The sequence below is a fragment of the Protopterus annectens genome, chromosome 2.part2 (assembly GCF_019279795.1).
Source record: "Protopterus annectens isolate FY-2018-M chromosome 2.part2, PAN1.0, whole genome shotgun sequence".
Taxonomy (NCBI): Eukaryota; Metazoa; Chordata; order Ceratodontiformes; family Protopteridae; genus Protopterus; species Protopterus annectens.
The window spans coordinates 8,252,705-8,269,826 of record NC_056730.1 but is presented as its reverse complement, the minus strand read 5'-3'; the positions used below and the strand labels follow the sequence as shown (position 1 = coordinate 8,269,826).

General features: G+C 38.5%; 1 protein-coding gene across 4 annotated transcripts in view; it reads right to left on the bottom strand.

Moving 5' to 3' along the window:
* The window catches only part of PDE8B (phosphodiesterase 8B), a 2,824,882-nt gene that overhangs the window by 487,893 nt on the left and 2,319,867 nt on the right, over positions 1–17,122 (bottom strand). For all 4 annotated transcript variants that reach the window (XM_044063695.1, XM_044063696.1, XM_044063693.1 and 1 more), the window contains one exon: positions 7,194–7,334. In XM_044063695.1, the coding sequence (XP_043919630.1) occupies positions 7,194–7,334 (141 nt within the window). The remainder of the gene's footprint in view (positions 1–7,193; positions 7,335–17,122) is intronic.

The following is a 17,122-nucleotide window of genomic DNA, read 5'->3' as shown; positions in this document are numbered from 1 at the left end:
GTGTTTCGCTGTCTCCATGGAGAAGGAAGTAAGCGACTCTGTTGAAGTACAGATAACAGGAATGGTATCAAGAGGGCCTGCAGATGATGTCAGGCAATTGAGTTCTGGAGACAGTAAGAACCAGGTGTTGCGGCAGCAGAAAATGTAGCAGTAAAAAGTTAAGTAGCAGTGACAGAAAGTAATATATGAAAGTAGCAGTAATCTGAGAAGGTGAATCATTTTGCAGCAGCACATAATGAAGTAACTAAAACAGGCAGCAGTGACAACATGCAAAAAAGAGGGGGGGGGGGGAGAGCAGCAACAATCAGTAAATAAAATTGTTTTTAAAATAAAGAGAAAACCAACTGTGAATTTCAATATTTTATACATATTGGGACAGAGACATTTTGTAACTTAATATTTAAAAATGAGGGACTGGTGATGAAATTTCTGGAATCGTGTAACAAAAAGGACATTTACCCTTGGGACAATTATTTGTTTTCTGGTAGTAACTTAAATGCAAAAAAAATGTTACTTTGCAGTTTAGAACTCATGAACCGGAAGAAAATAATGTTAAAGTGCATTCAGGGTTTTGTGTGAAACTGTTGATAATATTGTGAAAGCCAGAGATGACAGAAACTTATGAAATGGAGGGTGGAGGTTGGAAGCTGTTTTGAAATGTAAAAAAAAAAAAAAACACAGTGACATGCTTGCTAAGTGTTATATTTGTGGCTTTCATAAAGGGACATTGAATATGCTGACCAATCTAAATCATGTTTCTTTTGTAAGGACTTTTCTTGTTTAATTAATGATTGTGACAAAGTACAGTGTAACCACTGTGAGGAGAAAGGACATAACATCAAGAAGGTTTGTTTCTGAATGCAGGTTGTTTAAAAAGAGGACACTTTAGATGGATTGGGGTGGAAATATAATATGGAACCTAGGAAGTCAACATTGTTCTGGAGTGGCTGTGTTGTGGAAAAAAAACAGTGACAGTACCAGATATAATGTCAGTAAGGATGGGAAGGTTAACTGTTGGGGTACCTATCATTTCTGTGAACCTCTAGTTCGCTGAACCCCTATTCATCAAACTTAAAGCATCAAATACGATTTCAGGGAAGGATTACATCATTGACATTTTTTCCAAGGAAGGGAGTTAGTTGGCTCTTGTAACAAATTTGCCCTTTTCCCCAGTGTAGTGCAATCTCGGAGATGGAATATATTAGGAGGGTATGGGGGTGCAGCCTCCCATCTTGGTGCATTTAAAATAATGTTATTTGTGTCATGATCTCTCTGGTGGCCAAGTAGTTTTTTTTTTCTCCCTGAGAAATCTTTTCAATTATGTAATTCATGGCTGAAATGGTATTCAGTGCTTTAAGTTCGACGCGCGTTCGACAAATTGGGGCTTCAATTAAATTATATAGACCTTAACAGTTGGGGATGTGTGGTGGAGAGAACATGTTTACAGAATTATAGCATTAAAAACATATATGACTAGCATGGAAAGAGAAAATCTGTTTCATGAAATATTAGACTATGCGTAGTTAACATAAAAATTATAATTGCAGGGGACTTTAATTGTAATTTATGGGGAAAACGTAAAAAGAAACGGAAAGGTAAAAATACAGGAAGTGATAAAATGTGATAAATTAAGTAACTGAAACAAAAGTCAGTGAACTTACATAAGGGGCACTTGGATCTGAAATTGATTATTTTGGACTCTCTGAAGGCTTGGGGGTAGGAGATGGTGGTACAGTTGTGACTGTGTTTTCAGACCATTTAGCAATATGGATGGAGGTGGTGAAAAAAGGAAGTATATTAAAACAGGTAAGAGAGAAAAAACAATAACTTGGAAATTATGGGATAAAACTGGAGAGTGGGAAGCATTTGGATCACATAACCATGAAGGACATCTACAAAAACTGCTCTGAATGGTGGATTGATTTTAAACAGAAGTATAAAAAGTGTTTTTTTTTCCAATGGTAGGATGGTGTAAAAAAGGAACAGAAATTGAAGTATGGTAAAATGTAGACAAATGTAATAGAGAATTTGTACAATAATACAAGAGAGTATTATGATATGTTAAAAGAAATATAATGAAGAAATTGAGAAAAAATTAATCCATTAGGTAGAGATATTGTTTGCAAGGAAGAAGGGAGGAGTATTGCACTACACCACATAAAATATGTATAAGAGGAAAAAGAAGGAAAAAGAGACCATGGAAAGTAAAAAAAAAAATCCATAATGAGTTAAGGAAGAAACTGAAAAAGAAATTATTATTAGTGAATTGGATTAATACTTAAGTAAATGCTGATTCAGTACCAGGCCAAAATGGTATATGGTATGGATTGTATAGGAAATTAATGGATTGGCAAAGAGAGAGTATTTTGTCAGTGTACTAAATGAATGATTAATAGAAAGGTTTGCTTATAAAGAGTTATGTAGTGGGATATTAATATTTATATGGAAAAAAGATGAAAAGAATCAAATAAAAAATTGGAGACCCATCACACTAAATAACACATATTGTAAAACTGGGAATAATACAGAGAAAATAGAAGGAAGGATAAGGGATATTATGGAAGAAAGTATATATGGTACAAAAGGAAGGGGTGTCAAAAATTGTTATTGGTTGTGTGAGAAATTGTGGATGACATAAGTAAAAGGGAGTATGTGAATTCTACGGTAGGTGATATTAACAAGGCACTTAAGACAGTAGGATATGATGCATTGTGGGATGTTATGGAGAAGTATGGAATAGATAATAGCATTAGGAGAGTGTGTATGTCAGCATATCAAAATAATAGAGTGAGAGTATTAGTGAATGGGTGGCTGAGTAAAGAAATATGCATGAAGCATGGGACAAAACCAGGATATCCCACTGGTAATGAATGTAATAGTGAGTGAATTAGCTTACAAAATGAAGGATGCTTGATATGTGATACAAATGGAGGTAGTAATTCCAGTAGTTTTGACATATGCAGATGGTATAGCTGTAGTTAAGAACAAAATATGGATGAATGAAGTGTTGGTTTGTCTGAATGTTTAAGGAAAATGAGAATGACCTTGAATAAATATAAAAGTAAGGGTTTGAGTGATGTAGAGAAAATCGGGGCGGAGTATTTTTCAATGAATGAAGTCTCTTTGCTAGGAATAACATCTGGGAAAATGATGTAGTCATGACGCAATGGGAGGGTTTGAGAAAATTAATAAAAGCAATATGATTTATTTGGAGGACATATAGATAAGTATTCAGGAAAAATGTTTATCTGGTGAATTTGGTATTAATGGGAAAATATCATACATGTCAAATGTTTATGAGATCCCAGAAAAATATGAAAGAAATTTATGCAATTGGTATTTTCTTCCATATGGGGTTCAAGATTAAACCCAGTGAACGTTGAAAATGTGTTTATTTTGCAGAGAGAAAAAAACAGAGCATGTTTCTTCAGAATGTAAAAGAATGGTAAAAATATAGATATGAATATGAATATGTACCAATATTAGAAGAAAAAGAAGAAAGAAAATGTGAGAAGGATAGATAAGAATTTATTTTAAGTATTGGGTTATTTGGAATGAAAGACTGAATGAAATTTTATTTAATAGGAAATGGATTTTGGCAGATATATTGTGAAAAATCAGACTGTGGCTGTGGAAGGAGTTGAGATAAATTCTAGAAGAATATTGATGATAAAATTATAAATAGTATATATATATATATATATATATATATATATATATATATATATATATATATATACACACACATACATATACATACACACACACACACACACACACACACACACACACACACACACACACACACACACACACACACACACACACACACAGACACACACACACACACACACACACACACACACACACACACACACACACACACACACACACACACACATAATTATGTGCATTTTGTAAATATGCAAATAAGTAAATAATGTTTTTTATCTTGTGTTAAATAAAGGACCCCTACTCTTTTCAATGGGTGCCACAGGATCTTTTACATCCACCTGAAATAACATCAACTCAAGCAGATGGGACTTCAGTTTAATACTGTATCTGAAGGATGATTCTTTTGATGAAAACATAAGACCTTCATGTCCTTTAGTGACCACCAATCATCTACAGCCATGCCCAGCTCTACTACCTTATTCACAACCTCAATATAGATCTGCCACAAAAGTATACATGAAAGATGAGGAGTGTTATAGCTTCTGACAGCTGCATGCAGCTTTAAATCCTCCATCTTGACTAGTGTGACCTTTAGTATACTGGCCAAAGTCTAGTTATACACATCATCCAATAAGTTTACTAGACAACGACAACAGTTATCTCAGTCTTAGAAAAGCAGAAGTACAGCTGGACATTGTTTTCTTAAGAATAGTGACTGAAATCTCTTCTCCTGAAGCTGTCACTTACCTGCCAAGTGAAGGCTTGCCTAGCAGTATTGCAACATAGCTTGAGTGATTTGGATTTATTCTGCCAAGCCTGAATCTGTAATCCTTATTCAGTATATAGGTAGGAACATGCACAAGCAATGATAGGCCTCTGAAGACCCAAGCAATGATTTGAATGATCACATCCATCTCCAGGGGAGGGGTTTGGGCCAATAAGAAAAAAATCCTGTGAGCGATTGGATGATGGCCTTCAGAGTTAGCTCTTGTCTTACAGGGGAATCAGTAGCATAGCTAGGGTGGGGCAAGAGGGCCACCTGCCCTGGGTGCAGACTGTTGAGGGGGGTGCAATCAGCTGATCCTGTTCTGTCTTTAATGTAACACAGGTTTTAAAATTCAGTATTGCATTTGTGGTCAAGCCTGAGCACTGTGGTGCTCCATTTGTGGTCTAAACTGTAGCAACTGCTTGCTATACAGTACCAAGCAGTTTGCTACAGTTTAAAAATATTTTTTTCACTAAAATTTGAGCACTGTAGTGCACCATGCAGACAGAGATTAAACTGTAGCAACTGTCTGCTACATTTGCTACAGTTTAAAAAGAAGACAATTTTTTTTAACTGAAACATGAGTGCTGTAACACTTTGTGTAGGTAGGGTGTAAACTGTACCAACTGTTTGCTGCAAGCAGTTTGCTACAGTTTAAAAAGAAGAAGAAAAAAATATTTTTTTAACTGAAACACGAGCGCTGGTAGCGCTCCATGCAGGCAGGGTATAAACTGTAGCAACTGTTTGCTACATTTGTAGCAAACAGTGTTTTACAGTTTAAAACAAGAAAGCATTTTTTTACTTAATATGTGGAAGAATGGTTGGGTCAGGATACAGAAATGGGACCTGAATGGCTGGGGCAGGACTGATGGGGTATTGCACATCTGGCCACCTGGTTGGTATTTCAGAAGAAGAAACATTGTTTTTTTTTTTTTGCTCTTTAATGGAAAAAAAAACTGGTGGGATGCATGTCATTTACAATGTAGGGGGAGGATGGAACTGAGTGGCTGATGTTAGCTCACTCATCCTGGGTGTAGGGAAGCAGCTTATACTTATTATAGTAATGAATGTACAGGCCTGGGCAGCTCTGTGCAGCATAATTACTAAACTCTTAGTCTGGAGGGTGCAGATGAAGTTCATATATATATATATATATATATATATATATATATATATATATATATAGGTCTATGTTCTTTACTCAAAAGTACGGTTCATCGAGCCTTACTTCCGTGAACTGATTTCCATAAAAGTGCATTTTGTTGAAAATGCACTTTCGCGGACAAATAAAAAAACCTAAACATCAAAAAAAAAAAAAACAACACATTAAATACTGATATGCAGGGGGACAAGCCCCCCTGCACCCCCCATGTTTGGGCTGCGCTCCCCCCTACTTTAATATTCTCACTACGAGAACACACTACAGTGGGGAAAAGGGAATATTCCCTTATCCCCACTGTGATACGATCTCAACAAGAGTTTCCTTAGTTGTACATCAACAGTATACAATGATGTACAACTAATGGTACATGCTAACAGCATTTTTTTTGTTTGTTTGTTTTCTTTAGTGAAAGTGCATTTTTAACAAAATGCACTTTTGCTAAAGTAATTTCGAGAAAAACAACAAGGACCCATATATATATATATATATATATATATATATATATATATATATATATATATATAGAGAGAGAGAGGTATAAATATACATGTATATCTATCTATAGAGGTGTACTGAATTTACTGAAAACATCCAAATGTCAATGTTCACAACTTCAACCAGAAAATGTTGACAATGCAAATGCCACTGTACTACTATCCCTGCGCTAAGCAACAGCCATGGTGCATGCCAAAATAAAACAAAGAAAAACATTGTTTAATATAGGGGGCTGTGTCCCCATTTCCCCTGCTAATTATGCCCCACGAATTATGTGATCTTGCACATTTATTGACCGGATTTTGTTGACTAAACAAATGTAGCACAGAGTTTGTGATCCTTCCCCTTACACTGCAGTAAACCTCTTCTCATGGCCTCAAGGTGAAAAGTTATCTCATTATGTAACCATCTTTTTCAGGCTTGACACAGCACCTCTCGAAATCTCTTTTTTTCTGACCAGTAATACGACCATATTTAACTTCACAAGTTACATGCTTAAGAGGATGAGTAAGACATCATACCCATCCTAAAACTGCAGAATCAAAATTAAATCCCTTAGTAGCCTCTATTGATACTGCATTAAAAGACCTGATGGGACTCGAACAAAGAAAATCATACTAAAAGAAAGGAAGATATAAGTTAGAGGTTACCACTCTTGATAGAATGTGACATCTAAATTTTAATGGTTGTGTAATAATTCTTTTGTCTTCAACTAAGGAATACTTTGACAATGAAGTCTTGAACAGGATATTACAAAAAATGTGGAAACAATCTATCAGAAGATGAAATCATAGTAAATATAGTGTTTTAAATATTACCACTTCCCCACTTAACACAGATTTCTGTGTGGTGTAGTACCTGCTCTGTAGTCATAAAAAATGTTTTCTCCAACTGCAGTGCAATGTCTCATGCTGTATTATTGGTGTTTAACCCACATAGCCCTCCCATAAAAGTACTGAAAGACGCCTTGTGGCAGTACATACCTCATTACATACGTGTAGAATCTCCAAACATCATATGACATGGCTAAATAAAATAAGGTGCCAATGAAATATCAGTGCATTAAAATTACAGCTAGTCATAATGTTCTCTTACCTTTCCCTTTTTTATGCATGTATTGATTGTGTCTAGCAGGTCTGCTTGGTTTTTATCACTTTTCGGCAACTCTGTAATTTCTTTACCTAATAGCTCGCCCTTCTGGTATCCCATCATGCGTTCAAAGGCTGGATTAACATACTGTTAAAAGAAGGTTGTCTACGTTTAGTAAAATAAAGTTTGAAAAAATTCTAATATCAGCATGGTTATTTAAAAACAGCACATGCATTTTTGAAATTATATCTTCTGACATAATTTTTGCTTTTCTGTACTTCATAATTTCCAGGTACAATGTTGCCATTTTTAGAATAGTTTAATTTATTTTTCTGCTTTTGTCTTCAGATTATAACTAAACACTGTGCCTCAGACATACATTGCAATGGTGTGGGCTTCAATTCTAAACATATCAAGTTTGGAAATGAACATCTCTGATTCACAGCTGAATGAATAAAAGTGCCTTTTACCAAAATAGAAATGAAATGGGAGAGGGATTAGTTCACTTCTCTTCTTTATCCTTCATGAGGTGCCACTGCATCTTTCATCACTTGCAAATATAGCAAACTCCAGTGTTGCACTGGGTACTGGAGTAAAATGAAATGTTGCTAAGCATTAGAAAACTATCTATCAATAAAATGGCATTTGGTTTGTTGAAATGCTTCTTACTGAATATTGTTAAAACTAAAATCTACAGTGTTCAACACAATCTACTTTAACAGCTGATTATATAAATCAACTTTAAATTACCTGCAGTCATTGCTTAAGTAACTTTCCTACAACCAGCGTAATAAAAACGTCCTTATAATAAACAGAAACATATCACATCATGCTACAACCTACCCCGTCATAGCGGTCATCTACTTCCCTGTAGTGCCAGTATACATAAGGAGCCTTTATTCACTCAGCTATAGGTTACACCACTACGTTACCCCCCCACTACAAAGGCTGACAAACTCTCTTAATACCACTATAGAGTTCAATTCTTACACACTTTAGTCTTTAGATCTTTCCTCTGAAGTGCAGAAATATGTCATCCATCTTCTACTTTACAAAAAATACCTTGTCCAAGTTGTCTTTGCAGTCCTCACAACTGATCCTTCACCTTATATTCCTTATTATTCTCCAAATTAAAATCAGGAAACCCGTTTGCAGCATCAGTGAATTTCAGCTTTTACTTTCCTTTTAATTCCTAGCTACTCTAGTTTTAGCCACCAGTGAAAATAACTCAGTTATTTTATTCCTCTGTATTCAGCTTGTTCCAGCTTTGAAAATCCCCCCAGTCAAAATTTCTCAGAGTCATCCACCTTTTCATTAAAAATCTTCTGCCATGTCTCCTGAGCCGCTATCCATTGCTCCATACCGCCATCAGCCACCACTTTTGTCCTTCCCTTCTGTACTAACGTTACTAGGTTTAGAAACCCTGTGCAGCACCCTCATCTGCAGAACTCACATAATGGCCACCGACCTAGGCTCCTGTTTGCTTCCTCGGGTACCACTACATATTTTCAAGTTTCCTCAAGTGGAAGCTTCCACTATGTGAAACACATTGGCTGACACTTGCAAAACAGAAAAGACATTTCTTGCAGGGACAAATCATCCCTCCATCTCCCATGTGAGGGACTTCACCCCACATTCTCCTTACTTATATACTGTAACCTCACGTTCATACATCTGTGGAGAAAAAGAAAAGCCAATAAGCCCAGAATACACAGACAACATGCCAGCAGTAACTTAAGTCCCAGTGAAAATACTGTAGATGGGGAATTTCCCATTGGGAAACTGTACATGACCCAAGTGTGGTAAAGTCGCTTCTAGGATCTTAGTCTATTGCACCTTGTTTATCCGCTCTTCCTTGTTCACTCTTTTTGCAATGTTAAAAATATTGCTGTTCTTTCTCCCTCATTATATCTTAATAAATCATCCCCAGCTCCATGTATGCAGGCAGCACCATTTCCTGCATTCTGCTTTCCTAACCCTTTTCTTTTCTTTTTTTCTAGGTTCTTATTTTCTTGCTTTCTGTTTCTCCATGAATGACACGTAGCTTCATCACATTTCTAAATTATCTAATATCATCAAACCTTCTTCTTTCGCTTTCATTAACTGGCACTCCCTCTACATATGTCTCTGTTACAAGACATTACACTTCACTCTGGTCACCCTTACTCACCCTTGGACTCCCCATACATCATCCCTTCCAGTTAGCCTCATTTCAGATGTCTCCAGCCAATGAAACTATTTTGGTTAGCTATATTAGATCTGATCACAGTACTCCTCTCTCCTTCATCTTTACATCCTCACTTTGTCTTCTTATCCTCATGAGCTCTTTTTTATTTTTAACTAACAAAAAAAACATGTTTGACATCATGCATCAGCTAAGCAGTGCTAACTGTAAACTTATAGCTCAAAGTATGTGATCACCCAGGCATCTGTATTTAAAATGAGTTTGCTGGTTCTCTTCTTATCCAAAACAGTGCTGACCCTCACACAGTCCACCACTTCTCTTATCCCTATTTTTCAACTTATTCAGGTTCAGGAGCTTCTACAGAGTTGCTTGCCTTTAATCCTAGATACTCTGTACATTAATCATCTTTGAATTCTCCAAGTTAATCACAATATTTTTATGGTTGCACCACAGGGTCAAAGTTTACGAAATGGTCAAAATAATTCCAATACCACTCCTACTACCTCTTTCATTTCTACCACGGCATCAGCATATACTCTGTGTATAGCTTAAGCGAAACTCCTGCCACCTTCAGTGCCTCTTCCTATTTCTTCTTATCTGTTATGTCAAATCCTCAAGAAGTAAAACAACAAGTCTAAATGAAAGAGGGCAACCTTGGTACATACTTCACCTTAGTGACACTTCTTTCAGTACGGCACTTTTAGCCATCACTTTCAGCTCTGGCTTTTGGCACATTGCCACCACAAACTCTGGAATCTAGTGTCAAAACCTCTCAAATGCAGAGCTATTCATAAAACCTCCAAACTTGCTGAATCAAAAGCTTTCTGCAAGTAAAACAAGACAAGCCCCAGCTCCCTTCCAGATTTCTCATCCCTTTCCAGTCTCGTCATGAAGTTCCAGATTACGTAGAAGTTGTATGTTGCATATCCCTGTCTACATCTGTATGACACCTGACAGGATGATTTCCAAACTTTCTGACAAAGCCTTTGCTAAAACATTAATGTCTGAATTAATAATGGCTTAATTACTGTCCTGTAATCACCAGTAATTAATTGCCTGCAATCACCAGCTTCTTGGAGTAGACTATTGCTTCCACAAATCTGATAATAAAATCTTTTGCTCCCATACCTGTTCTGTTCTGATAGTAGCATTGGTAATACCTTCTAATTTATAAAAGTTTGTGTGGTACCGATTTGAGATCCTTTTCTCTCTCTCTCCCTCTTTGTTTTGTTTATTATTCTTTGCACACCCAACACATCCCTCTTGTCTCTTTTTGAACAATATGCTTGTGATGATACTGATGAAGACTATCCATATCAAAGCACTGCCAAAGATCATCCACATGACAAAACTGCCCAAGATCATGCACATGACGACACTGCCCAAGATCATCTACATGACAACACCACCCAAGATCATCCACATGATGACACTGCCTAAGATCATTCATATGACACTGCCCAAGATCATCCACATGATGACACTGCCCAAGATCATTCACATGATGACACTGCCCAAGATCATCCACAGGACAACAATGCCCAAGATTATTCACATGATGACACTGCCCAAGATCATCCACATGACGACACTGCCCAAGATCATTCACATGACGACACTGCCCAAGATCATCCACATGACAACACTGCCCAAGTTCATTCACATGACAACACTGCCCAAGATCATCCACATGATGTCACTGCACAGGATCATCCACATGACAACACCGCCCAAGATCATTCACATGACGACACTGCCCAAGATCATCCACATGACAACACTGTCCAAGATCATCCACATGATGACACTGACCAAGATCATCCACATGACGTAACTGCCCAAGATCATCCACATGATGACACTGCCCAAGATCATCCACATGACAACACTGCCCAAGATCATCCACATGATGACACTGACCAAGATCATCCACATGACGAAACTGCCCAAGATCATCCACATGATGACACTGCCCAAGATCATCCACATGACAACACTGCCAAAGATCATCCACATGATGACACTACCCAAGATCATTCACATGGTGACACTGCCCAAGATCATCCATATTTTTAAATATTTTTTGTTGTGTTGTACACCTCTGCATAAAATTCTTCAGTACTTGTTTTTTATCCTCTTTTGTAAGGTCTCCTTCCTCACTTCTCTTTCACACACACCCATCCCTCTCCTAATTATCTTCAGTTAAGTGGCCAAGTGTGCACCGATCATTTCTGCTTACAATCAAAAACATTCCACAGTATGTGTCTTTCTATATCTTTGTCATGTTTCATGCTTGTCATCCCCTGAATCCATACATCTTCCCATTCTAAGCCTTTTTTGACCTTCTGATTTGCATTGTTTCATCAATTTTCTTTATTGCATTTTTCCTCTTCCTTCTATTCAGTTTTACCCCATCGGTTTGCCCCTTACAATTACCAGTACCCCACACCACCAGTTCTTTCCTCAACTTTCCCTTTCTGCCTTGCTTTTCTGAACTGTCTATCTAACAAGATGCCACAGGTTGTCCTTCCAACCTGGATATATTTTCCTTTTCAAGTAAACTCAACCCTATCATTACTGGGGCACAATTGTAAATACTTCTTCCTTTTATTTGTGGCTTCCTTAGAAAGTTATTCAACATCACCCTAGCCTGAGAATCTGCTCTGACAACTCACTTGCACTGGACTTTTCTCTCAGTATCTTCTCACCCCTTCTTTCATATCATTCAGTAACTTCTCCCCATCTTGTAATGATATTCCATTTTCTTAAACAATATATGCATTTTTGAGGTGGTAGTCTTAGTAAAATCTCCCCATTTCTCATCCCATCTCAAACCCCCCTGCTCTCACACTTCAGGGAATCAATACAAGACTTTACATCATCATATTTGTTCTGAAAATATTACTGATTTGTCATCTCCTGTCTTTTACCCCTCCTTTGTTATCAGAGATGAAACTAGGGTGGTACGAGTTGGATGTTTGATCTGGTGTTATGTGGCACTATTGGCAGATGCCGATGGTGCAGTAGTTTAAAAGCATTCTTACATGAATGCCGGTACTTTATTTGTGGTCATCACCAAAGTGCCAAAGCACTTTTTGTGTGGTACTTTAACTGTTGAAAATTGCTTGCTACTTACATTTGTAGCAAGTGGTTTGCTATAGTTTCAGAGCACAAGAGCATTTTATTTGATCCTCAACTTTAAGAGACAGAACCTCACCTTTGGCAGGGATGATTTTTTCCCCCAGCCTGGAGTTGAGGGGACTGCCAGGTTGCAGAACTTCACAGGACAATAGACATCCTAGCTGCCATTCTGTATGTTACGATATACCTGCCACAATAATTTGTACTTGCTTACTAGTTTTCTGTGCAGGTTTGCCTGCTATGGAATTGTTAACCCCTCCCCCTACATCGCAGAACTGCCTTACTGTCTACTTCTACTTCTAAAAACTCCCTGTTAATCAGTTTAGTACAATTCCTAATTTTAAATTATTTTTTGTAAAGTGTCATTTACCCCCTCACCTAACCATACTCACCATGACCTCATTTCACTTAATTATATGAGAAAATACTCCCCATTATTGTCTCAGTACTCTGCATCAGTACCTTCTATTTCCTACATGGCATTTTATCCCTCCCCCACATCTCCTGCCTCTCTCATCTGCTTATGAAGTACTTCCTCCTGAGTGGACTGCCAGAATGAAATCCCTGGCTTTCCTCCCAAGCAGGATACTTGGCATAAGCCTATATTACATCCTTCCTCCTCTCATTTGGTACACAGCAAGTATCTGATGGAAACCTTCCTACTTCTGTTTGATTTGCATTTACCCACCGTAACTTAGTTCAAGCCTTCCACCAACCCACCTCCAACACAGGACAATTTTTGGAATAGCAAAATAATTTTCTCATTATTGAATACTATTTTAAATGCCAGAAGCTGTTCCTGTGATCTTGTCTCCATTCTTACACTTATTTTATTTATTTATTTATTTAGTTAGTTAATTAATTAATTAAGTTAGTTATTGCTATTCAGTGAACTAATATGTAACTATGACATAGTGAAATGAAAGTGGCAGAAACAGTTGCAAGTGCATTCTGTATGGAGATGTTCTTTAACGGCTTCCTTAAATGCTCTGATGGTTTCTAGGTTTTTGATTTCACTAGATAGGTGGTTCCATGTTGCAGGTCCTAGTCTGGAGAAACCTATTTCATTTAATGCAGTTTTGAATAGTCGATGAGCAAAAGAGAATAAAAACCTACATATGATGTTCTCAGCAGTTTGCATTCTGTGAGTATTACATGCAGAATGCAACACATGAAATGATATACCATATTCTACTTTAGACATTCAGACATTTTAGCAATGGATAAGCAGGCCTTTGAAGAGAGAAGATGAGTTATTTTGTAACAAAGTTTCAGCTGCATTAGGACTTTGTCAATTACCATGTCTGTGTGTTTTGTAAAGGAAAAAGATGGGTGAAGAATAAGTGACACTTTTCTGTTCTTTATGTGAATTTGGGGAATAATGAGTGTGATGCCCATGCACTGGCCCAGTAATCAAGGAGCCACAATCCTCAGCACTAATACCAGTGAGGGGCATCCACAATGAGAGGATAACAAGTACACACACACAGTAAAGTACAGTTTCCCTTAAAAGCACACAGAGATCACAGTCAGTCTGGGGCTGGTTTGTCCCTTTCTCTCCAAATACCCAATAAGACTCCCCCCTGGCACAGCTATAGAGTTCAGATCTCAGCTGAGTGGTCAAACCAAAACCTCCAGCACCCTCTCTGTCCAACCAGTGCTTCATGTCCCTGCCCAAGTAGCTTACACCCATACACTCTGAGATTTGATTTATATACAAATACACAGACACTCCTGGGGAAGGCTGGCACAAGTTCACTAGCTATGCCCCCTTCTTCCCAGACTATAAGGTAGTACCGACTGCCACCAACCACTACTATCAGCTACTATTAATGCTTCCCAAAGGGTGACCAGTTCTACTGTGTAATGTTACTGTTATCCAAATAGTAAGTGTGATGAACAACAAGGCTATTGGAGTGGCTTATAGAGTATCACCAAATACATGCAAGTCCTCTAAGAGATTAAATATCTCTACACAAAACAGCCACAGTTAAAATGTTTAAAAATATTTAATAATAAATAATAAAAACACAAGACAATACTTATTAACTCAACACAATGACATTAGAGAGTTCAGAAATCACAGGAAATACTTCAAAACAACATTGTAGGATAGTCTCGAAATATAGAAAACAGCTAGACTAACCTTGCTATTTCTATCTCTAAGAGAAATACTAATATCTAAGATCCTACTTAAAGAGCGTTGGCGAGTTGTCATCAGATTCGGAACGAAATACAAAATGCAAAATCTTTCTCTCTCAGAAAGTCTTAAATTGATAATACACATCATTGCTGAGTCATTTCAGAGTACATCATTCTTGACACTTCTGCTTAAGTTTCCCAGGCTCACAGAACTTAACATTTTGCATTTCTTTGTAATCAGCACCTGTCAGGAAGCCACAGCAATAAAAGACACTTTACATGTGAAACCTAGTAATTATCTCTGTCTTAGGACAATAGAAAGAATTTCCTGGCACAGACATCCTGCCTTCAAGCTTGAGATCACACACGTTGTATAATTCTTTACTTATCAGCTTTCTTCCAGCAGGGTGCACTGTGGTTACAGTTTTGAAGTTCAGCACATAACACAGTTTTCTTACATTTGTCAAACAAGCCTGTGGATCATATTAATATTTACAATGACACAGAATTATTTAAAAAATTCTATCTGGATGGGCTGCCCCAGTTTATCACATTTCTTCTTCCCTGAGAACTCAAGCTAGTTTTTCTAGTGTCCCTTCAGAAACGTTGCTTGAGAGGGTTGAATCTATCTGGGTACACCTTACCCCATTCCCTGTCTTGACAGCCCATCTGTGTTGGCATTGCTAATCCCAATGCGGTGCTGCACTGACATATCATATGCTTGCAACCTTAGGCTCCATCTTTGCAACTTGGCATTTTGCTGGCTGGCTCAATGTAACCATTTTAGGGGATTGTGATCTGTAACTACAGTGAATTTCCTTCCATACAGATAAGGCTGAAGTTTCTGAAGTGCCCACACTATGACTAGACATTCCTTTTCTACAGCTGCATAGCATTCCTCCCTGGATTGGAGCCTATGACTGAGATAAACCACTGGGTGCTCTTCTCCCTCTGAAGAAATCTGGCTAAGTACAACCTCCACCCCATGGTTCAAAGCATGCACCTGCACAACAAATTATTTGCTGTAATCTGGACTGGCTAACACAGGGGGTCCTCCCAAAGCTTCTTTAAGCTTCTGGAATGCCTGCTCACATGCTGTGGTCCATACTACCTTATCTGGCCTGTTTTTCCTTGTCAGGTCTGTGAGGGGAGCAACTATGGTACTATAACTGGGGACAAACTTTCTGTAGTATCCTGCTGTCCCTAAGAATGCCCTCACCTGCTTTTTGGTAACAGGTGCAGGCCATGTCTGAATGGCTTCCACTTTGGCAGGCTCTGGTGGGATCTTACCACTCCCCACTCTAATTTCCAGGTGGCCGACTGAGGGCAACCTGCCAGCAGATTACCCAAATGTAATAACAGTGACACAAAGAACATCTCACATCTCACATCTACCCACTTGACATTTGCTGGGCTTAATGGTCAACCCTGCCCTCTGTAGTCTGCCTAGCACCTCCCTTATATGCTGAAGGTGCTCTTGCCAAGAATGTCTGTAGATGGCAATATCATCTAGGTAAGCAAGGGCAAACCCTCCTGCTCCTGCTAGGATGTGATCTACCAGCCTCTAGAAAGTCACTGAGGCATTTTTCACCCCCAAAGGGCATCTTTGTGAACTCATACATGACAAAAGGAGTCACAAGGGCTGACCTCTCTCTAGCACTGGGAATCAAGGGCACCTGCCAGTAACCCTTGGTAAGATCAATGGTGGTAAGATACTTAACCCCACCCAGCTGCTCTAGGGCTTCATCTGTCTCAGGCATGGGGTAAGCATCTGACTCTGTGTGACTACTTAATTTCCTGTAGTCACACAGAACTTGGTGCTGCCATCCTTCTTTGGCACCAGCACCACTGGGGAGGTCCAGAGACTGTTGGACTCTTGAATTACCCCTAATTCCAACATTTCCTGTATCTCCTCCCTCAGAATCTGTTTGACTCTCTCAGGCACCCTATAAGAGGCCTGCCTAATAGACAATTGTGGTCCTGTATCCACCTGGTGCTGCACCAGGTGGGTGCACCCTGGTTTCCCAGTGAACATGTCCCCAAACTCCTGTAACACTGCTCAGATTTCTCGAACCTGGGTAGGAGATAGCTGCTGGGACATTGCTACCCCTTCCACTGATGTGTCAGTCTGAGCCTCAATGAGGAGATCAGTCAGCAGATCTCCCTCAGAATCCTGCTGCAATCCACTGCAAATACTCAGCACAAGGACCTCCCTATCACGGTAAGGTTTCATGATGTTAACATGGTACAATCCATGTCCCTTCCACTTGTATAGCAGTTCTGCCATGTAATTAACATCACTGACCTTCCTTACCACATTGTAGGATCACTCCCAAGCTGCCTGCAGCTTGTTGTATATGACAGGAATGAGAACCATTACCTGCTGCCCTACAGCATACTCTCTAGCTCAAGCATTCCTGTCATACCAGACCTTTTTCTGATGTTGGGCTTCTGCCAGGTTCTCCTG